General features: G+C 37.7%; 1 protein-coding gene across 1 annotated transcript; it reads left to right on the top strand.

Annotated features, from left to right (window-relative positions):
- The first annotated feature begins 9895 nt into the window (after positions 1-9895).
- On the top strand, positions 9896-14745 carry LOC138337913 (uncharacterized). Its single transcript, XM_069288351.1, has 7 exons — positions 9896-10244; positions 10388-10758; positions 11459-11828; positions 11886-12030; positions 12100-12205; positions 14126-14269; positions 14380-14745. The coding sequence occupies exons 1-7, from the start codon at positions 9896-9898 to the stop codon at positions 14743-14745; spliced, it is 1851 nt and encodes a 616-aa protein (XP_069144452.1).
- The last annotated feature ends 9866 nt before the right edge of the window (positions 14746-24611 follow it).

Raw genomic sequence — 24611 nt, 5'->3', positions numbered from 1 at the left:
TAAGTAAGAGTGTGAAACACACTAAAAGTCCAAGTGCATTGACATATGATAAAGTTAAGATTCACATAAAAAGGTGTTAGTAATTATGAAGGGCAAGTTTGCTAATACAAATGAATGCGGTGACAACATGATAAGAGGCTAATGTGAAGTATGAGAGCAATCTCAAATGATCCTAAAAGTAAATGTTACCAAAATGTACTCACCTATGATAGTGTAAAGTTAATGAAGAGACCAGTCTCTATGAACACTCTACTGAAAGTATTAAAGTTAATGCATACTTAGGAATAATGATAAAAATGAGAAATCATCTAATGAGCAATGATGCCCTTATGCTAGAATCCAGCTTCTATGATGTATGAGATGAATGTAATGGAACTTTATAAGGAGCACCGATATGCTAGATATTTGTGGAGATTCCTTCTTTCGAGAAGGCAGAGGTTCGTGTAATTTTCATGAGATGAGACTGTCATTCCAAATGGGTATGTGTCTCCTTATATCTCTTAGTCTTTCAACCAATGCAGCCAACGTAGGGATCTAGAAGGGTGCAAATCCCCTATATACGCTAGCGTGTTTTTTGTTTCATTTTGGCCAGTGATTCCACCTCTTTTCGGTGTGGGGTAGGCACAAAATTTCATGGATCTCCCATGATATATGTCGGTTAAAGTTAAAGTTCCAAAGAAAGAATGAGGCCAGCCTCATGTGATGCACACAATGAAATGAACAATACCAAAGGTGTTTGGTTAGGATAATCAAGAGGTGAACTAGACTTGTGTAATGACACAAGGTCATCCTTAGTCATTGCACAGTGAACCTCATAAGAGTCTTAAACTACATCCTAGGGATAGCTGGTGTTTAGAGTAGCCTATGAATGAAATGAAATGAAGTACGTAGGAATGAATGAAGCGGACTCTCTATTTGCTAAAGAAGGCTCGCTAGTTGCGGTCTCATATGTTGAGGCCTTATTTTGGGAAGTCCTAATGTTAAGTTCATGATTTCAAGGTCTCATGACATATGAACGAATGAAATGAAATATGATATGTTCTCTATGCAATATGTTATGTGCTGTGTGCAATATGGTATGCATGATGATGCATGTTACTCTCATGGCATGACTTTCCTAATCCGATTTTGGCAAGTCCACTGACTTGACTTTTCATAACTCATATCATTAGGAGAGATCTTTTCTAAATCATGCATGTCTGTGGTGTTTGCTTGCATATACCCATACTTACTACAAGTGTGTACTAATTCCATACATATAAACCCATACTTACTACAAGTGCATACTAATTCCATATATTTATTTACTTTTAGGTGCAGGTGCAGCTGGCCGTTAGAGCTTATGAGTCAATGCAGAAGTTATTCGGAAGTGGAGCTTTCATCCAGATTAAGACATTATGCTTTCGAAGATGCTTACTGATTTATTCTAGCATAGACGTAGGCATGAGCTAGTGGAGTATGTTCCAATAGCATTTCTTTCTTATTTACTTTCTGACGTTGTATTGGTGCCATTTTGGAAACTCTATATTTATGATTATATCTTTCATTTGATTATCTTGATTTAGATAGTTGTTGTGAACGCTTATGAATTTTTACGTAGATGAAGTAATTATGACGTATGTAGGCTTGTCTGTGACCTCTGAGAGGTCAATGACACCGGTCTCGTCTAGGGTCTAGATTTTGGTTGTGACAATTTGATATACCATGGTTTCACGGTATTATTAATACTTTTTCCTTATGTTTAGTGTGTCCAAAAGCTTTTTTGTGCTAATTTTTATATAAGTTTCTTTTTATTTTGCAGGAAATCTGTCCAATGACGAATACATAGATTTTGAGCGAAAAAATGCAGAAGAGACCACCTACGGAGCTTATGACGGTCCGTAGGTGGGAGCGTAGTGTAGCTGCTGAAGGAAGATGGGGGAAGTCTGACCAAGTGTGGGGTTATGAAGCTTGTGACGGTCCGTCATGTATATGACGGTCCATCCTGCAGGTTCGTCATGAAGTTCAGAGAAGTGATCCCCAGTACCCATATTTCAAGAGTTGAAGTGTTTTGAAACGAAGGCCCTCGATGGACCGTTGTGCCTATGACGGTCTGTCATACTTGCCTTCGAGGGTAATGAAGAAGAGTAACTGAAGAAATTGCATAAGTATGGGACGACAGAGTCCATGACGGTCCGTCGTGACCATGACGAACCGTGGCGAGGTCCGTCGACCCAGCCGCGTTTTGGCAGATTTCCAGCAGATAAAGTCCTTGTTTAATTAGGTTTTTATTTTTTATAAATAGTTCGAAAAACCTCGTTTTTGAGGTTAGACTCTTAGACAGTTAGACTCTGGTAGGTTTGACATCATATTATTGTGAGCCCTTTGTATTAGTGTTAGATTATTGATAACTTTGAGATTTTGTGAGATTATTGATTACTTTGAGATTCTTGCAAGTGACTTTTGGTGATTAATCAAGCAAACTTTCGGATTTTACTCTTTCTCATTGAAGTAAGTACATGAATTCTTATTTAATATATTTGAATATTGTGATTATAACTATGAGCAACTAAACTCCATGACTAGGGTTGTGGGAACCATAGAAAAATAATGAGATAAAACTTAACTAAAATAACAATTCTATAATAGTCTTGCATTATTAATAATTCTTTCACTTAGAAGTCTTTTTAGCGGATGACCAACGTTAGAACTCGCCTTAATGCTACTTGCCAGACCAAGGAGGTAGATAATAGAAAAAGAATTATTAACATAGATTTAGAGTATACTATCTAATTGGCTAGTATTGATTGGTATGAGATAATAACTTAGTCAAATATCGAATACGATGCTTAATATGAGGTAAAGATAAGGGTTAGGAAAGCAACACACGTAGCCGGACCAAGGTGCGGAGTGCGATTTTCTAGATGCCGGACCAAGGATTTAGAAATACATAACTTATCACTTTGCATGCAAGATACTACGAAAGAATTGTTATAGTTAGAATTATCAAGTTATGAACCTGTGGGGAACACGTAAACCCTAGTTACTTTGATTAATAAATTAAAATCCAACATTCAAAGTTGTTAAGTGTCTCTTTCAATTGTGTTAGTTATTTTCATTCATTTAGAATTATAAACCCCCCTTTTATTGTTTTTTACTTTCCAAGGAAGTCATTGACCAAACAATAGTAATAACAGGTTGAAGTTAAGTCTAGACTATTTTCCTCGTGGGAACGATCCCAACCTCACTTGTTGGGTTATTTACTTGACACGACCGCTTTAATTCTTATTTGAGAAGTAAGTTTGATCGTATCATAATTGCAAGCTCAATTTTATTGGTAATCAGATTAATCTATTCAATTATGAGATCATGACTCACCTTTAGAATAGGTAAATTAATTGACAATTTTTTTTGAAATTTACTCTTGGGACCAAGTATTTTTCATCTGAATATTTTTATATGTAGTATATAAGCAGTGAATATACATTGATGCACAAAGACATATTATTCTTCAAAATATTGAGATATATGTTAGTTTGTTTAATATAAGGGGAAGATTAGAAGCTACAAAAGAGTAGTAAATACTCCTATTGAATGTCCATTATGGATAGAGTTTACGACATGCATGAATCACGATAGACTAATCAATTCTAAATAAAATAATCCTTGAAGGAGGATCAAAGATTCAAAATGATCATAATAAGGAGACAATGTGCTCTTAGAGATCCTATGACATAACACTTTATGAAACCTCATGAGACGGGTAGCTACTTAAAAATAATGAAGTAATGAGATCTCAATAAGTTAAGTCATATTTAAAAAGATGCAAAATGATATTCTGTTAACAGTATCTTTGATACAATAGCACGCAATATTATAAAATATTATGATGATATAAATTATACCACTATTAAATCATGTTGGTGTAGAAATAATTATTAACTGAAAGTGGAATGATGCATCTTGATAAGCGTCAAACTTATTTTACTTGCTATCTAGGCACTAGAAAATGTCATGCACTTAATATTGAATGTTGTCACTTGACAAAATTAATATGAAAATATCCGTTGGGTTCAAAACCTAAAGAATATACAAGGGTTTGGAAAACTTGTTTATCATTCTCATAAGGATTAAATAGATTCAAAATGAATAGAGCCTATACAGGTACTATTATTCAAGTTGATTACTAGAATTTAAAGTCTTGAAGAGTTTTGAAAAGACAAAAGATTATTTGTTTAAAGGAATTGATGTAAGGAACTTGCAAAAATCTTTGACCTTGAAGGGAAGATTAATAAAAGGAGATAGAAGGAAGTATATTTTGTTAAAATTTTTCTTCACTCATGAGCTCCCAAGAATGGTAATGTCAACATGCAACAGATGGCGCACAAGTTTGGAAAATGAAGATTCATGTCTATGTATTGATGTTCTCATTAGGGGGAGTTAATACATGATGTACTCTTTTTTCTTCATGAGGTTTTGTCCCGTTGGATTTTTCTTGAAAAATAAGGTTTTTAATGAGACATCCATAATATCATTATTTGATATATGCACTTTTTTTCCTTCACTAGATTATTTTCAACTGGGTTTTATCTAGTAAGGTTTTAATGAGGCACATAATCTGCTAAATTTTAAGGGGGAGTGTTATCAACATATTTGTATATAGTGAATGTCTATTTATGTGGAGTCTTTTAAGATATGGTTAGGAATTTTAATTTGGCACTATAAATAAAGGTAATTGATGAATCATGTTTATACTTCAAGATGAATAAGAAGTTTTTCCTCTTCCCGCACTTTGTTCTTCTACTAAATTTATATAGTTCCATAACAAAATTTATATAATTGCACATTTATTTTTAGTATTAAGATTCACTATCTGTAATTATGTTCAATTCGAAATTAATAATATTTTAAATTTATTTATTGAGTTACTTACAACTAACGTGATATAATAAACATCGACTCGTTCTAAAGAAACTGATGCAGTGATTTTTATCAAAAAACTGATAGGCCAAAAATTGCTCCTTTCTGCTTCAAAATAAAAATAATATAAAATAGGGGTTCTTGTAGTTTTGCGCATGAAATAATGATTATATTGCTATAACAACATCATTCTCGTTATCAAGTCACCACTGTAGAGACAACTTACATCGCTATACCGTTGGTAGCACCTGTATTGTATCGTGGTTTCGCAGTACATTCCTTTTTTTTTTAAGTTAAGTGTGTGTTTAAGGAATTTTTGTATTGATTTTTATGTAGTTTTCTCTTTGTTTGCAAGAAATCTGTCCAGAAGGAGAACATGGGAGAATTGTGCTGAAAATTGCAGAAGTGACAACCTACGGAGCCATCGACGGTCCGTAGGTGGCCACCGTTGTACGAAGAAAAAGGTTGCTAGAAGAAGTTGGGGAATTATGACTAAGTGTGGGGCTACACAGTCTCTTGACAGACCGTCATAGCCACGACAGACTGTCCGGCACATCCGTCAATGTTAATAGAAAGTAGCCCGGTACACATCTTTATAAGATTCTATGTATGGAGGAGCGAAAGCCATCGACAGACCATTGTGCACGCAATGGACCATCATCCATGTCCGTCGATGGTAACAAAAAGTTTGTGAAGAAAGCAATAGAAAAAGAAGTTAAGTATTTAACGACGGAGGGCCTCGATGGTCCATTGCTCCAGTCGTCGACTCAGACCCGTTTTTGGGCAGATTTCCTTAAATATATTTTCCTTTTATGCTAGGACTTGTCTATTGTAAATACTTGTAAAAACATCATTTTTGGGGTTAGACTCTTGGGTATTTTTCAGTTTTTATTGTTCTAGTTGTCAACTTGAGATTTTGGGAAATTATTCTATTTTCTGAAAATTATTTATTGCAAGCTTATTGATTAATTCAAGTTATTTTCTGGATTTTCTTCAATCTCATCAAAGTAAGTACATGAATTCTTATAAACTTAATATGAATTGTGTGATTATTAACATGGTTAACTAAATCCATAGCTAGGGTTGTGGAAACCTTGGGTAATTAACAAGGTAAACACTAGCTAAGATAATTATCTTAGAATCGTATTTTGTATGTATTGATAATTCTTTCGGTTAGAAGTCTTTTTAACGAGTGCACGCGTTAGAACTCGTTTTGTTGCTACTTGCCAGACCAAGGAGGTAGATAAAAAGAAAAGAATTGTCAACGTAGAATTAGTATATCTAGTGTCGATTGGTGTGAAGTAACAACTAATCCATATATCAATTATGATGCTTAATATGAGGTAAAAGTAAGGTTTAGTAAAGCATACACACGTAGCCGGACCAAGGTGCGGAGTGAAATTTCCTAGTTGTCGGACCAAGGAATTAGGGATATGTAACGTGACACTTTGCATGCAAGATACTATGAAAGGATTTTTATAGCTAGAATTACCACAGTATGAATTTGTGGGGAAGCCCTAGTTACTCTGATAACTTGATAAAAATCAAATCATTAAACCTGTCACTTGTTTATTTATATATAGTTAATTACATTTGTTGCTTTAAAACCCCCTGTTTGTTACATTTTTTAAAAGTCTTGACTAGATAGAAGTACTGATAGATTAATGTTAAGTCTAAATCATTTCCTCGTGGGAGCGACCCCAACCTCATAGTTGGATTCTTTACTTGATACAACCGCTTATACTTCTTTTTGAGAAGTAAATTTGAGCGTATTAAGTTTTTGGCGCCGCTGCCGGGAATATCGCTTTTAGATTAACTTTGAGCTTATTACAAAATTTTAGTCAACATTTTCCTAATATTACTTTTTTCTCTTTTTTTTGTCTCTTGAAGATCTAACTTCCGTGTATGCCAAGTACGCGAAGTGGATGAGTATTATGCCAAGATCTAACTGGAGCGTACACTGTGCAGAATGAACCAAAATTTGGGTATTCTGGATTATGATCACAACGCTGTACTTCCACCACCGATGTATGTTCATGATAAATTATTACCTGAAAATCGTGGGAAAGGTGAAATACGGAGGCAACCTCCCGCTGCACGCCCTGAAGAGTATTATAGGGGATATGATAATATTACTGACTCTGACGAGCCGCTTTTCTTTCCTCCCGTACCACTCGGCCATACTTTTGTGGTAACTACTAGTCTGATGCAAATGCTTACTGCTAGAGATTTATTTTCAAGGCTACCTTCTGAGGATCCACATGCTCACATCTTCAAGGTAAGGTCGGTTTGTAAGATTTGTGTAAGGAGGCCTAATTTGAATATGGACGTACTAGGGTTGAGAGTGTTTTCTCTCTCACTGATAGGAGAGGGCGCTATATGGTTTACCGAGTTCCCCTATAACTCAATCTACACTTGAAATCAATTGAGGGATGTGTTCTTAGCATATTACTACCAGTTCCAAAGATGCTAAACCACAATGATAGGGTGAACAACTTTGTGGCACTACCGGAGAATTAGTCAGTAGTTCTTGGGACATGTTCACTTCGTTCTTGAGAAGTGTACCTATCACCATATCGATGATGAGTCACTAAAAGAGTACTTTTATTGGGAAGAAGATGATAATAATAAAGCAGTACTGGATACGATAGCGGGTGGTGCTTATGGGGAGTGTCCTTATGCAGAGATTGCTGAGAAGATGGAGAAAATCGCACGAAATAATAAAGCTTGGAGCACTAGAAAGTGAGATACTGGGAGAAACACTTTTGTAGTGCAATCCGCACACAAACCAGTCACAAATGAGATTCATGAAGAAATGGCTCAAATGAGAACTGAGCATGGGTTGGTGTTGAAAGACGTCACTAAGGGGCGTAGAAAAGGTAAATACGGTGAACTACTTGTCTTAACCACCATCGCCGACTGATGAGTATTACTATAACGAGGACTCTTATGTGGTAAATGAGATAACAGGGGGTTTCAGACCAAACGCCCAAGGCTCCAATCAGGAGAATTTGCGCCAAGTTCAAAGAAATCAAGGTTGGAACTATGATAATTATAACCAAGAGGGTCATTATGTCCAAGATGGGAATTACAACCGCGACAACAACTTCAACTGGGGTAACTATGGTAACTAAAATGATAGTAGTGGGCCCTATGTTCCACCTCAAAATCATGAAGTTGCTCCTATGGATGGTGGAGGTAGTATGGCGGGAGTTGAGGATATGTTTCAGAAAATGATGAGGAAGTTTGATGCTAGTGATGAGCACACTAAAGAGTTGAGGAGTGACTTAGTGAGTGTTGGGCAAAAGTTCCATTCACATGCAATCTCGATCAAGCATCTTGAGTTGCTAATGGCCTTATTGTCTTCGACTCTGAACCCACGCCAACTGGGAACTCTTCCTAGCAATACTGTCCAAAATCTGGAAAATGATGGACATTGTATGGAAGTCACAACTCGAGGTGGTAAGCAAACGATTATCCCACCGATGTTTTCTGGTGTAGAAAATTTCATAAAAGGCGATGATAAGGTAGTGGATGTTAGTGGTGAGCTAAAAGGAAAAACGTGGAAAGAATATAAGGTACCCCAAAAGATAACCCCCATTCATAGACCACCACCTCTATTCCCAAAGAGGTTAGTCAAAAAGATCGAGAATGGTAAATACTGGCATTTTATCACTATTTTCAAACAACTTTCTATCAATGTCCCTTTAATAAAAGCTTTTGAAAAAATTCCTAGTTATTCCAAGTTCATGAAAGATATGGTCACTAAGAAAAGATCGGCCAGTTTTTAGGATGATGATAGAATGCAACATTGTAGTGCTATTGCTACAAGGTCTCTAGTGCAAAAGAAAGAAAATCCGGGTGCCTTCACTATTTTATGTATAATCGGGTTATTGCACTTTGCCAAAGCATTATGTGATCTTAGGGAAAGCATAAATATCATGCCTCTATTTATTTACAAGAAGTTGGATTTGAGTGACACAAAGCCCACTGTGATGCGGCTATTGATGGTCAATCGAACGATAAAGAGGCCTATTGTGATACTCCATGAAGTGTTAGTAAAGGTGGAGTCATTTATATTTCCGGTCGATTTTGTGATTCTAGATTTTGAGGTTGATTTTAGGTGCATATTATTTTTGGGAGGCCATTCCTTGGTACGGGTAAAGCCTTGGTTGTTATGGAGAAAGGAAAGATGAAATTTCGGCTGAATAATGAAGAAGTGACTTTCAACATTTGTAGGTCCATGAAACGGAGTGGTGAGATTTAATCGGTATCTTCCATATCTTACAGGGTTGAAAGGTCTTCTGAGGTACCAAAAGAAGAGCGTCTGGGTGTAGAAGCACTAGCGGCAGTGATCATGAATTTTAACAGTTATTGTATTGAAGAGTATTGGTCATTGGTCGTGACACTCGATTGAGGTGAGTTCTTGTTTAAACCAAAGAAGTTGGAGTTATATATGAAGCATCGTGAGAGGTGGCATTTAGGGGAGGCTCCAAAAGTAGAACTTAGGTCTCTACCACCTCATCTAGGGTATGTATTCTTTGGAAGAGGTGGCATTTTGCCGGTAATTATTACATCAGATTTTAATGTGCATCAAGTTGAGAGTTTGGTGCAGGAGTTAAAAAGGTTCAAAAGAGATATTGGGTAAACTATTGCAGACATTATTGGGATCCCTCCCGGGATTTGTTCACATAAAATCCAACTCATGCCCGATCATAAGACAAGTATTTAACATCAGAGACTTTTAATTCCACCCATGCAAGAGTTGGTGAAGAAGGAAATCATTAAGTGGTTGGATGCTGGAGTGATATATCCAATCGCCGATTGTAGTTGGGTATGCCCTATTCAGTTTGTACGTAAGAAAGGGGGAATGACTGTGGTCCCCAATAAGAAGAATGAGCTTGTTCCGATGAGGCCGGTGGCTGGATGAATGGTATGTATGGATTACCAGAAATTAAATGCATGGACCGAGAAAGACCATTTTCCTATGCCGTTCATGGAACAGATGTTGGATAGACTTGCAGGAAAGGGGTGGTACTATTTTCTTGATGGCTATTCGGGTTATAATCAGATTTCTATTGCAACGGAAGATCAAGAAAAAACCACCTTTACTTGTCCTTATTGGACCTTCGCGTTCAAGAGAATGCCATTTGGGTTATGTAATGCACCAACCACATTTCAGAGATATATGATGTCGATATTCCACGATATGGTGGAGGAAACTATTGAGATGTTTATGGATGATTTTTCAGTGGTTGGTGACTCCTTTGAGCGGTGTTTGAGTCATTTGTCCGATGTTCTTAAGAGGTGTGAAGATTGCAACCTTGTGCTAAATTGGGAAAAATGTCAATTCATGGTGAAATAAGGTATTGTATTGGGTCATCCCATTCCAGATAAGGGTATAGAGGTTGATCGAGCCAAAGTTGAGGTGATAGAGCGACTTCCTCCATCTCTGTAAAAGGTGTGAGAAGTTTTATTGGGCATGCAGGCTTTTACCGGTGGTTCATAAAGGATTTTACAAAGATTGCACTTCCTTTGTGCAAGTTGCTCGAGAAAGAGTGTAAGTTTCATGTTGATGAATCTTGTCTTAAGGCATTTGGTGAGTTGAAGGAAAATTTGGTGTCTGTACGTATCATCATTTCTCCGGATTGGAGCAAGCCTTTTGAGGTGATGTCTTATGCGAGTGGGGTTTATCTTGGTGTGGTAATGGGACAAGGAAGGGAAAAAATCCTTTATCCTTTTTACTATGCTAGTAAAGCCCTTAATGAATCCCAAAAGAACTACACCGTGACTGAACAAGAGCTCCTTGCAGTAGTCTTTGCTTTTGAGAAATTTTGCTCCTATTTACTTGGCCCTAGGGTTATAGTGCATACTGATCATTCTACTTTAAATATTTGATGAAAAAGAAGGATACAAAATTGCGGTTGATTTGTTGGGTATTACTATTGCAAGAATTTGACTTTCACGTAAAAGATAGAAAAGGGAATGAAAATCAAGTTGTTGATCACTTGTCCCTATTAAAAGATGAATCAATGAGCGAGTTGGGTGAAAAGGCTGAGATTGATGATACCTTACCTGATGATCATGTATTGGCTGCCTTCTACGACTTGATTCATAATTCACAAATTTTGCAAATTATTTGCCTAGTGATATTGTCCCAATAGACTTGTCCTTTCATCAAAGGAAAACATTCATGCATAATGTGAAAAAATTATTTTGGGATGAGATATACTTATATAGGAGTTTTGGTGATGGGCTTATTCAATGTTGTGTGCCGGAAGTTAAGATTTTGAGTGTTTTGGAGGCATGCCATTCTTCGCCTGTAGGTGGGCATCATAGTAGTATTCAGACTGCTCACAAGATCTTCCAATGTGGCTACTTTTGGCCAACCATCCACCAAGATGCTCATGAGTTTCCCAAGGCATGTGATAGATGCCAAAGAGATGGTGGCATTTGCAAAAGCAAGAGCTCCATCTAAATCCCATTCTTGTGATTAAGTTGTTTAATGTGTGGGGCATTGACTTTATGGGCCCTTTTTGTGAGTTTTCATTGGATGAAGTACATTCTTGTGGCAGTAGATTATGTGTCTAAATGGGTGAAAGCTATTGCACTCGCGAATAATGAAGGGAAGAGTGTCACCACGTTCTTGAAAAAGAACATATTTTCCATATTTGGCACCCCAAGGGATATTATTAGTGATGGGGAATCTCACATTTTCAACAAGCTGTTTGAGGGATTATTGAAAAAATATGGTGTTTTCCATAAGGTGTCCACTCCTTACTATCCTCAAACTAGTGGGAAAGTTGAGGTGTCAAACAGGGAGATTAAGCAGATTTTGGCAAAAATGGTGAATGCTAGTATAACGGATTGGCTAAGGAGTCTTTATGATGATCTTTGGGCATACGAGACAACATACAAGACTCCCATAGGTATGTCCACATACCAACTTGTATTTGGGAAGACTTGTCACTTACTTGTTTAATTAGAGCATAAGTCCATGTGGGAAATGAAGAAGATGAAAATGGATTGGAATGAGGTTTTGGAACAGAGGTTAAACGGGTTGAATGAGCTTGATGAATTTCTTTTGAAGGCATATGAAATTTCAGCCCTCTACAAAGAAAAGATGAAGAAGTAGCATGACCAAAAGATTGAGAAGCACAATTTTTTGGTTGGGAATTTGGTGTTTTTGTTCAATTCTAGGTTGCATTTGTTTCCGGGAAAACTCAAGTCCAAATGGAATGGTCCCTATTTTATCACCCAACTATTTCCTCATGGTGCGGTTGAGTTGGAGAACAAGGAGGGTGAGGTTCAAGGTTAACGGGCAGTAAATAAAAATCTATCTAGGGCATGCTGAAACAACGAAGGAAGTGATCCAGGAATACCATCTTGATGAAGTATGAGTAATCAAGAGTCCTACATCCTGCCGCGACGTTAAATCAATCGCTGATTGGGAGGCAACCCAATACGTATCCTCTAGACAACTATAGTTTTTTCATGATTTGCTAGGCATAGTAGCATTATTTTTGCTTTTATTTATATAATGTTTTGTCTGTCTGCTCTTTATGTTTCGTTAGTAGTTTTGGTTAGAGCATAAATTAGGATCTGTGTCCAAAAAAAGTGTCCAGAAAATACAAAAAGATTAGATTAATGGGTTTTAAATGTGCAGGTATCAAATCACCAGAAATCTGCAGAAAATTGGTCTGCTGCACCCATCGACGGACTGTCGTGTCATTGACGGACCGCCAGTGGGATCTGTTTTGCCCAGGTATGTCTTTCAAATTTTCCAAGTTAGGTCACCCTCGACGGACCCCCATAACAAACCGTCTACCTGTCACAGTCCATCAACGGGGAATTGTCGCGTCTTTACCTACCAACCTGACCCAACTCATTTGGCTGAATATTAAAAGTTTTAAACCTTTAAAGTTCCCACCTCTTCACATAACCCCTCATACCTGTTTCTCTCCTCATTTTCTACCATTTCTCCCTACTTCATCACCATTAACTCCCATTCTCTCTCCATCCTCTTATTTCCCACATTTCCCCCAAATTCCCACAGTCCCTTTCTCTCCCAATTCTCCCAGTTTCTTCATTCCATTGCCGGTCGATGTTCATGGTGTTTGTGCTGCTACTCAACTACCACTATCTTACTTCTTCTTCCTCTACTCCTATTATCATGTATGTTCTTCTGATTCGTGAATTAATTATCGTTAATTTTTTGATTTCTTCTTAAACTTTGATGTCTTACTGTGTGGGTCTCAAATTTTAGACAATTATTGCATGCTAGAACTCACCCCCATAGTCCTAAGTTCCCATAGAACACTGATATTGAAACGGAATTGGGGTGTTTTGTTGAAAAATGGCGTGTGTTTTTTGATTCTGTTTTTGACCTAGTGTTGAAAGGCTGTTGAAAATTGAATGCTAAAACTCGAAAAATTCTTGCCCTATGAATGATGGGATATTGGGTAGTTGCTTGGGAATCTTAGGTTTTAAGGATACTTCACATTAGTAAGTTAGGGGAACTAATTCAATGACAGTACGAGACTGCGTCGACGACCGTCATGCCCTTGACGAACTGTCATGGGGGTCCGTCACTCCCCACTTCTCATTCTTAGGCCAAGTGTACCTCAAAGGACCCCTATGATGGACCATCGTGCCTTCGATAGTCCGTTCTACACAACCATCGACCATGTCGGAACCTTTGTTTCTGATGTTTATAAATATTAATCTAAGTGTCCCTCGATGGATCCTTTTGACGAATTGTCGTTCCTTCGACGGTTCATCCTGCACAATCATCGAGATTATCAGAATTTTTGTTTCTAATGTTTAAATTTTTTAGTTAAGTGTCTCTCGATGGACCGATATGACAGATTGTCGTGCCTTTGACTGTCCGTCCTGCACGACCATCAATACTTTAAGAACCTTTTTTTTGATGTTCTCAAATTTTAGTCGAAGTGTCCCTTGACGGACCCCTATGACGGACCGTCGTGCCTATGACGATTCGTCCTGCAGAATCGTTTCGAGTATCAAAACCTTTGCTTCTGGTGATATACAAAAATTTCACTAAGTGTTCCTCGACGGACCCCCATGATGGAGTGTCGTGCCTCCGACAGACCGTCTATGGGTCTGTCATGAAGTGCTGCAACTGCAGCACTACGATTCCATTTATGTTTATGCTTTGTTGCTTTCTTCTATTGCATTTAGTAGTGCTAATTACTTTTCTTTGCAGTTACTAATGGCACAAAAACAAGACCACGTCTACTCACAAGGGCGTTCTAAGTTCATCGCCCCATTCTTTTGGATGGTCATAAGCTCAGATGATGATCGTGACTCGGAGTACGTGCCACCAGGAACTCTCACTCCCACCCGTGCTGTATGCACCACCAGAAACCGCCCAAGAATGTGGCGCCCGACAGAATCATTGCCTCCATGTCTGAAGATGAGCGCATACTTACCAGCACACTTTTTGGGTTTGCTGCACAGTCTGAGGGAGCATATGGCTCTGAGGATACTTCCAATTCTTTGGAGGTCTCTGGTTCTAAGGAGGCCTCTGCTCTCGCCACCGCATTCCAGTCTTACTTGTGTAATGAGGCTGATAGTGATGACTCTAATCTAGCACCCCAGACCGGCGTCCCCACCCCGGTTCCTGATTATCCCAATCGGTGGTGTGTTGAGGGGCAATATCAATTATACACCAACGCCAAGCTGCCGAATGACAAGGAGGTTATGACCCGGACCTTGACAGTAGAGCGGCGGGTTCTTACAGGGAGTCTACGCACCATGCCGGCTATTCATGAAATATTCACCAGGCATCGGCTGGAGTGGAAGGATGAGGATGTAGGCCGCTAAAGTGAGGAGATGATCTGAGAGTTTTATGCCTCCTATGTGGCGAATCTCCGATCTCAGCTAGAGAGGCGGGAAGCCCCATCCAAACATGCTTCTTTGAATTACGTATTAGTCCGCGGCAAGTGTTTTTACATTTCCTTGCCGGCCATCCGCAGGTTTCTACATGGCACGGATGTTGATTTCACCTGGACACCTCTCACCGTCGAGTTCGACTATCGGTGGAAGTTGATTAAAGACGGACGGTTCCAATGTGAGACAGAGTTTAGAGAGACCACTAAGCGGTGGATTTCAAAGTACCTTTCCATCGATGGTGAGGCTGCTGATTGGGTACTTGAGACCAAGGGAAGTATCAAGAAAGCTAACCTTACCTTCACAACTAAGTTTTTGTTGTTACTAGTCTGACATTGCCTTTCACCCATTGTAGTTGACAACATTGTCACTTGGGATCGTGCAATACTAATGGCAGCGATGATTGCGCGGTTCAAGTGGATATCACATGGCTACTACAAGAGGTGATGCACGAGAGGGCCTTCAAGCCACTACTACTTACCCTTTCCCGTGCATGGTTTTTGCTTTGTGAAGGTTAGCAGGAGTGTTTGTGTGGCACATTTATGTGCTCAAGACCCTGCCTTGTACAGTAGATATTGGCCTCATTCGTGATAAAGCCAATGAGTTGACTCCCCACAAAGGGCCCCGTCCGGAAGTACAACTGCTTGGTGAGAACCTAGCGGCAACGTTAATGCAAGACCAAGCGGTTAAACCGGCTACATCTACTCCTACCACACCACTCAGTTCGAGTCTATCCTGGGTGGTAGCACCACTCCAAGCTCCTCCAACTGGACTCCATCTGCTACTCTGGTCCCACTTGCTAGGGTCTAGAAACTTGAGGCTAAAATGGCCACACTTCTGCACCACATCAAGCCTTTGATGCAGAGGTATTTTGCTGAGGCAGAGGATCTCTTAGAGAGAAAGATGGCCCAACACAGTGAACGTTAGGTTATGGAGGCCAACCAGCGCTTGGAATCTTTTGAGCTGTGGGTTCTTGCCCGACCAGGCCCTGTAGTGGATGTGAAGGCTCTCCAGACTGCTATAGGGTCTTAGAGCAGACTTAGATACTATACTAGAGGCTCGGGTGCCAGAGTTTGAGGCCCTTTCTGCAGAGCCCGCTGAGAACACAGTGTTGGCAGCCTTGTTCTCCATTTCCACAGTTCCACCACCTCCCCCATGAGATCGTGCCAAGAGGCACAAATTTAGAGATGAAGAGGAATCTAGGGTGCGGAAGAAAGAGCGGCATGAGTTGGAGGCTGCAAGGAGAGGCACACTTATTGATGAGGAAGCCCACCAGTTGAGGGCTATATAGTTGGCTGCACGGGTGTCTATCTACAGAGTTGTTGAGGCTTAGAGGAGAACTACTGATGGTGCTGTTGTTGTTGAGGACACTATTGAGGGTGTCCCGACTAAAGAGGGAGCAGGTTCTAGGCAACCGGACTCGCCAACTTATTGATCGCCGGCGCTTTGCGCCTTAGGTTTGCTTCACCTGCCACCCTATTCTAAATACTCGTATGCATTAGGGACAATTGAATGTCTTTTTGTTGGGGGTGGGGTGAATGGAAAGTTAGTGCTAGGGTAAAGTCTGAGTAGCCTAACTCACGATCCTCTCTTGGGGTTTTCTTTCCTGTGTTCTTTTTCCCCAAGAGACTGATTATTTTTATTGTTGAACCGACATGTTGGTATCTTTCGTACATAGTATAAAAATGGACTCTGAAGCATGATGAATAAACATAAAGATATCCTGATTTAAAGAAAATGCTGTATGAATGGGCATAATAACTGATAAAAGTGAGGCTCTAAGAATGACATAGAGTTACACCACTGTATTACCTTAAATCTAAAACTCGAACTAGGTTTCTGATAATTTGGTAGAGTTATGAGATGTCAAGTGAGTGTGAGGAAAATTTGAATATTCCACCATTGGTACTGAGCTAGTACTTTCGTGGTTAGTCTTGCTAAAAGTGAGCCATAATAGACAATAAGGAATGAATATAGATTCTTATTCAATATAGCCAATCTTTAGCCTAAATAACAGAAAGCCGAATGAAATTAATCCCTTCTTGATCCAAATGATTTTAGATTAAAATAGACCTTTCTTTTTCACCCCAATTGATCTTTTCTGGGAATAATGTGTTGGCCCTAGTCCCTCCTTGGACATATGCACCTCTGCTTATGCCAAAAGCATAAGTTGACAGTGGCTAATGAAGAAAACAACCTTGTTGTGGCCCTGACCCAATTTTGGGTATTGTGTACTTTGACTCATGGCAAAGCCATGATTTGAGGGTGACAATTATGACGAATGCTCTGGAAAATTGGGGTTGAAAGAACAAAGAGAGAGAAAGAACAAAAGAAAAGTGACACAAGAAAAGTATGTTTTTTTTGAAAATGTGAAAATACAAGCAAGAAAAGAATAGAGTCATTTACACAAAAGAATAAAGAAGGGAGAATAGCAAGGTGAAAGAACACAAGAAAATTAAGAAATAGGGTAGAATAAAATGATGATAAGGTAGGAAGCTTAGACATTATGTCAAGGAGGGAAAGTCACTAAAATACATCCAAATGTACTCTACCTGATCCTGACCCTAAGTTACAAACTAAGAAAGTCCTATCGTGATCCTAAGAGTCTATTATGGTGAACTTGAAGAAGTGAAAATAAGGGCAAACCTATGAGAATAAGTATAAATGAAGTGTGAAGCTAAATGAGAGCGAGTGTTGAAAAATAATCCTTCTACTCAAACTGAAATCATTGTGTGAAAAATGAGGGTGTTGTTTTGAAAAAGGGTACTAGTTGTAATACCGGAAAATTAGCACCTTGGTGAGAGATCAAAGAGGATAGGTGTCGGTGTGTGGTGAGTCTGTGTCATGGTCTGATCCACATGATCAAGTTTAGTGCTAGCATGTATAAATCAATTTGAGAATAATTGGGATTGATAGCCAGATGATTTCAAAAAGCTAAAATAAGGATACTCATGTACAAAGATTTTGTGGTGAGTCATAGTGCGTTGCTTGAGGACAAACAACGAATTTAAGTTGAGGGTGTTGATGTACCGTGGTTTCACAGTACTTTCAATGATTTTTTCTTAAGTTTAGTATGTGTCTAAAACCTTTTTGTATTGGTTTTAATATAGTTTTCTCTTTGTTTGCAGGAAATCTGCCCAGAAGGAGAAAGTGGGAGAATTAAGCTGAAAATTGCAGAAGTGATGACCTACAGAGCCATCGACGGTCCATCGTGACCTCTACGGTCCATAGGTGGACACTGTTGTACGGAGAAAAAGGCTGCTAAAGGAAGTTGGAGAATTCTGTCTAAGTGTGGGGCTATGGAGGATCTCGATGGACTGTCGTAGCCACGACGAACCGTCTTGCACATCCGTCATTGTTAACAGAAAGTAGCCCCAGTACCTATCTTCAAAAGATTCTAAGTATGAAGGAACGGAAGCCATCGACGGAATGTTGCGCACGCAACGGAACGTCATCCATGTCCGTCAATCGTAAGAGAAAGTTGGTGAAAAAAGCAGCATAAAAAGAATTTAAATATGGAACAACAGAGGGACTCAACGGTCCGTCGTGACCTCGACGGTCCATCACTCCAGTCGTCGACTCAGACGGGTTTTTGGGCAGATTTTTCTTAAATTGGTTTCCCTTTTATGTTAGGACTTGTCTATTATAAATACTTGTAAAAACCTCATTTTTAGGGTAAGACTCTTAGGTATTTTTTAAATTTTATTGTTCTAATTGTGAACTTGTGAATTTGGGGAAATTATTCTATTTTCCGGAAATCATTTATTGCAAGCTTATTGATTAATTTAAAGTAATTTTCTTGCTTTTCTTCAATCTCATCAATGTAAGTACATGAATTCTTATCAACTTAATATGAATTGTGTGATTATTAACATGGGTAAATAAATCCATAGATAGGGTTGTGGGAACCATGAGTAATTAACAAGGTAAAAACTAGGTAAAATAATAATCTTAGAATAGTATTTTGCATGTATTGATCATTCTTTCGTTTAGAAGTCTTTTTAACGAGTGCAGGCATTAGAGCTCACCTTGTTGCTACTTGCCGGACCAAGAAGGTTGATAATAAGAAAAGTATTATCAACGTAGATTTAGTATATACTATTTAATAGGCTAGTGTCGATTGGTGTGAAGTAAAAACTTATCCATACATCGATTATGATGCTTACTATAAGGTAAAGGTAATGTTAAGTAAAACATACACACACGTAGCCGGACCATGGTGTGGAGTGAAATTTCCTAGTTGCCGGACCAAGAAATTAGGGATATATAACTTACCACTTTGCATGCAAGATACTAGCAAAAGGGTTGTTATAGCTAGAATTACCTCGTTATTAACCTGTGGGAACAGTTAAGCCCTAGTTACTCTCATTACTTGATAAAAATCAAATCTTTAAACCGGTCACTTGTTTTTTTTAGAAATACCGAATTACATTTATTGCCTAAAACCCCCCTGTTTGTTACTTGTTTTTGGAAAGGACTTGACTAAAGAGAAGTAATAATAGGTCAAAGTTAAGTCTAAATCATTTTCCTCGTGGGATCGATCCCAACCTCTCATAGGTGGGTTCTTTACTTGATATGACTGCTTATACTTCTTTTCGAGAAGTAAATTTGAGCGTATAAACATGTATAGAGATACTATTTTTACTATAGAAAGGTCTACACATTCTTCACGGATAAACCTCTGAAAATAGTCCCTCTTTAACACAAACTCTTTTTTTGTCAACCTCGCTCATATCTTTCGCACCAAATTAAGTTTTAGGAGTTCTACTAATCCGAATTTGATTCTGAAAGACCTTATGGATTTTAATTGTATACATCATTCAAATCTATTTAAAATTCCTCATACTTTCCCAGATGACCTTATATATCACCTGGCCAAGATTCCACCTAAGATTAGCCTAGACAAGAATTTTCAAGTTACTACCCGAAAAGTTTCCTGGCCCAAATTCCTTCCCTATGGACCTATTCTTAATGACCGGTTCATGTCATTACAATAAATACCAATTCAACCATCCGTTTCCCCCAGTTACAAAATGAGAAAACTAGGATAAAATAGAAGAAAGAGTAGTATATGAAATTCCGAACAAGTGAGGATACTTTTCTGTTTCTTTCTCCCAAGTAGCCTCCTCAAATACATGATGACTCCATTTAACCTTCATTTATTTTATCTTATTTTTTCTCAATTTCAGGAAATCCCAACCAAGAATTAACAACAACTAATTTCACTTCATACTGCATATATAAGACCTGAAAATGCTATAGGTGAAGTTAGAGACTAAAATGGTTGTAATGATGGTATAAGGTCCTAAAATATAAAATGTTGTATAGAGTCAGTGTCTAAGTGTTTAGGCGCATTGAAAGTAAAACGTCAAGGGACGACCAAGAAGTTCGACGACTAAGTCATGTATCTGCCTCATATGTGGTTTTATGTGTCTATTTGTGATTCATGAGATTATAAGGTCCTTAAATGATCTATTATGTTGTATATAGGCACTGTGTCAAGTTTCGTGAAGTTTGGAGGTCAAACATCCAAGAACGTCCATGTCGGTTAAAAGATTTGTCTTGAAACGACCTTGTCTATCTATACATGTTTGTAAGATTTTACGTGTTCGTGTTAGATGAAATTCATGTGGGAGGTCCTAAAATATTATATGAACATATTTTGGTTCTAAACGTATTCGTATGACTCCATGTAGTACCCACAAGGGGCCCCAAAGGAGGACCCCAACTTGGAGCTCAACAATGCCAGGCAGTGGCAATCGACTGACCAAAACGATGACCAGTCGACCAGGAGACGACCCTTCGATGGGTGTATTATATGGAGACACTTGTACTGTAGGTTGAGGAGTTTCAGGATCAACCAAAGAGACCCCATCAATAGAGCATGGGTGAGACCACGGACCATCGATGCTGGGTGTCGAAAACTGGTAGCTCTTCAGTTAAGACTTGGGGTTTTTCGAAATTTACCCCAAGTCTTATAAAAAAGGAGTACGGTTGTTTTGAGAGTTTATGGGTATTTTAAGAGTATATAAGTCATTAAAGTCTCATTTAAACCCTAAAACCTAACACATTCCCTCCCAAAGTTTCTTCAAAAACTCCATCAGAGCGCAAGGTGAAGATGGAGCTTGAAGATGGTTCTTCAATGGAGTTTATTCTTCAATTATTATTGAGTTCTTCTAATTAGGTATCAGAGTTCTTCATCTAAGGCTTGCTATCACTTTAGATTCAATTTCAAAGATGATTTTCAAAGATTTCAAAAAGATGAAAAAGTCAAATTTCTACTTTAAGTCTTGGGTTCTTACATGAAAGGTTTTAAAACATTAAGATATGATATTATTGATGTATAATTGATGTTTTCTGTTGAAATTCTCCATGAATCCTTGATCTTCACAAATCTCTCAATTTGACTAAAATATGGGTTATGTGATCCTGCTTTGATATTAATGAATTCACGTGTAGATTGTTATAGTATTTTGATTTATATGCAGATTATGATTGATTTGTTTAGAGGATGTTTCACTTTGATCAATTGAGTATTGTATATTCTTATATCTATTGAATATTAGGTTTATTGAATTGATATTGACTTCATCTTATGAATTCTAGTGTAATTTTCTATGGGCTGTCAATTGATGTAATAATTGTAGTAAATTGATATATAGGTTGTATTAGATTGATGAATATGTAGTGAATAGACCTAGTTGCATTACGTATTGGTATGATTCCATTGAATTATTGGTTATGGCCATGGGTAAGGGTCATACAGTATCGAATTGGACAATTTAGCTTTTGAATCGAAGTGGTAAGATGGATTTGGGGTATGCTGCCCTAATTCCCATTATTTAACGATAGTAAGACTTAATTTATATTTTTATTGGTGTGGTCCACTTATAGTGGCGGTGCTATGCGAATTGATGTTGCCTTGCCAATGTTAATTTATGCAATATGATAATCGTGGCCTTGTTGGATATACTTGAAGCATTATGAAGATCTATGTAGTTGATTTATGTGAAGTATGAGCATATATATCTACATGTGAAGTAATGTGAAAGTATGTGTTCTTTCTATGTATGTTAGGAGATTATGTAGACTATGGCTATGTTCTTATATGTGTAGTCTTAGGGTTGATGCATGGTTGTTCAAACTTGACTATATGAGTGTATGATGGATGCATTGATGATGATACGTTAGTGCATAGGATTACATAAATATGATAATTATTATTCCTAAGTTACTTAAAGGATGACATGTAATATGTGTTTAAGTTAAGTATGTTGTGTCTTGTCTTGGTTGTGTGTCCCTTACTTGATGCATTTATAAAAGTGAATATGTGATGCCTTGACTTAGGATGATAAAGCCTCTGAGACTTGAATGTATGAATGATATGTGAACTTAAATGATGTTAATAGGGTATTTATGTTAAACCTTGAACTTATTGGTAAGGTTATTAATGTTGAAGTCGAAAGCTGTAATGGTATCCTTCAAGTAAAGGAATGATAGACTTAAGGTTGATTGACTGGAATGGCATCTTATAAAACCGTAGGCATGATTAGCTTCTTATTACCATTGGAAGGTATCCCTAGAGGACCTCTTTGGTAGGGTAAATAGATTGGGTTATGAACTTGATATGGAACCCCTTTATATGAACCTTTAATGAAAATTACTCTATGAAAACAAAGGCTAGAACCGAGTGAGTATGATAAGGGAAGTAAGTCTACTTACAGGATGAGACTAGTGCAAAGTACACCTTTCATATTCCTTAACCACGTGCGCACATGGGATGTGTCCAAGTTCTACCATTGGCAAGTATAACACCCTTATCGGAGTAGGTTAGAACTCTGGATTCCATGCTTTGCTATCATGTTCTATGTCGGTTATTGCCTATTCTCATCATATGAGATACCTACTAGCATTAGAGAAGTTCTATGGAGTTGATGTGGTGGTATGATATGTTATATAGACATTGCACAATAGGCTTTGAAGGTGTTAGTGAGAGTCCCTAGGTCTTGTCCAATACCAATATTTGAATGTATTAAGGTGATGAATGAGTCTTAAATGAACTAATTGATGTAATGAATTAAGTTAAGGAAGTATGTTAAATTAATAAGTAATCATCTAGAGTAGTCAAGGGTTGTCTAGTTAAGATGTGAAGGGGGCATAGGAATGATTAGTTCGTATCTTACCTAGATAAGTCTTAGGAATGGCTCTAGTTAGGGAAGTTGTTTGAATTATATAGACATGATCCAAACTTAGGTATTCTTAAGGATTACTTAGGTAATCTTGAAGAGGTCAATCATGGACATTATCATCTTGATTTACTTAAGTAAGTCTTTCGATAAACTTTGTAGGGGAAAATGTCATGTTATATGTATATAAATGTGTTAATTGGGAATAATTCTATCTTACGTAGTCCATAGGATCTCTTAAGTGTGTGTTAAGGGATTTTATGGGTGTTCTCTTCACAACTCACTCAAGTGAACCTTAGAATCATCTTTGGTAGGAGGATATCATGTTCGCGTATCGCATTATGGGTGGTCTTAAGGATCATTTAGGTGTTCCTAGAGAGGGAGTATAGGCGGTCTCTCTTTGTCCTACTTAAGTGAGTCTTAGGAAAACTTTTAGTGAGGGGATTATATGCTAGAAGGTGTTTGAAGCGAAGTTGAGAAACTTCACTGTAACAATGAAGAAGTTCATTGTATAGTGAAGTGAGCTCACCATAATATTTCTTAAAAATGTGACTATTTGATTAAATGATTTCTTATGTGTTTCTAAGTTTTTAAATGTTGTGCTTACGATTATAATATGTCGTTTTAATAAAAATTTATGAAAAGAATGTGATTTTCTAAATGTCCCTTTTTCATGGTTTTTGCATGATTTCCATAGTGCATCTAATGTGCTAACCCCTTCATTTCCCTTTTTGACTAAAGTATAAGGAATTGGAACTTTTGATGTGCCATAGAGGATGGATAGCTTCTTCTAAGGGTTGAAGATGAAGTATTGGTGAGTGCTTATCGATTCAAGGACAATATCCACACGTGTTCCCTTATGTCTTAGTCTTTATTTTATTTTAATGTATGATCTTATATGTAAAGTATTGTATACTTTAAAGTTTAGATGATTGAAGGAGATGTTTTAAAGGTTTTAGTATTTTAAATGAAAGTCTTCCGCTTGTGTAATGATTATGGGAATAGTTCTTCGTGTGTTAAGAAAGTTTTAAATTCTTATTCATTTTAGTATGTTTATTAGGCAATGAATTATACGAGTGGATTAGATGATACCTCTTAAATTCTAATTTGCTGTTTGGCGACATAAGTACACTCTAACTTTTAGGGTGGAGTTGCGGGTCTTGACAAACTTGGTATCAGAGCATAAGGTTAGGGTGTGTATTATTTGTCTCAAGATTCACATCTAGTAGAGTCTTGTTTATAATGTGAAGCTCGCCACATTATAAATAGGAGGCTATTGGGTGCTAGGAAAAGTTTCACTTGTTCATTCATCTAATCTTGCCTAAGAACTTTGTATATGGTGTCTTTCCCTTGTTTCCCTTATATGTTGGTCCCTCGAAGGTGATTTTATAAATATTTGATTGAGTGAAAGAATAAATGAGATACGACTTGTTAGATGAGGTGTGGTAGATGGTGTTTTTGGCCTTAGGTTGGCTTGGTCCCCTTTTGAAGGTTATCTAGATTTGAAAAGAATGGTAAGATATATGGTATTAGAAATATGAAGGAGTGGTTGTTGAGATAGTTTGAAGTTGTTTTAAGACCCAATCATAGAAAGGAAGGTTATGAGATTTGAAA

This window comes from Solanum lycopersicum, chromosome 8 (assembly GCF_036512215.1).
Source record: "Solanum lycopersicum chromosome 8, SLM_r2.1".
Taxonomy (NCBI): Eukaryota; Viridiplantae; Streptophyta; class Magnoliopsida; order Solanales; family Solanaceae; genus Solanum; species Solanum lycopersicum.
Note: the sequence above shows the minus strand (reverse complement) of the source record. Positions and strands in the feature narration are given on the sequence as shown.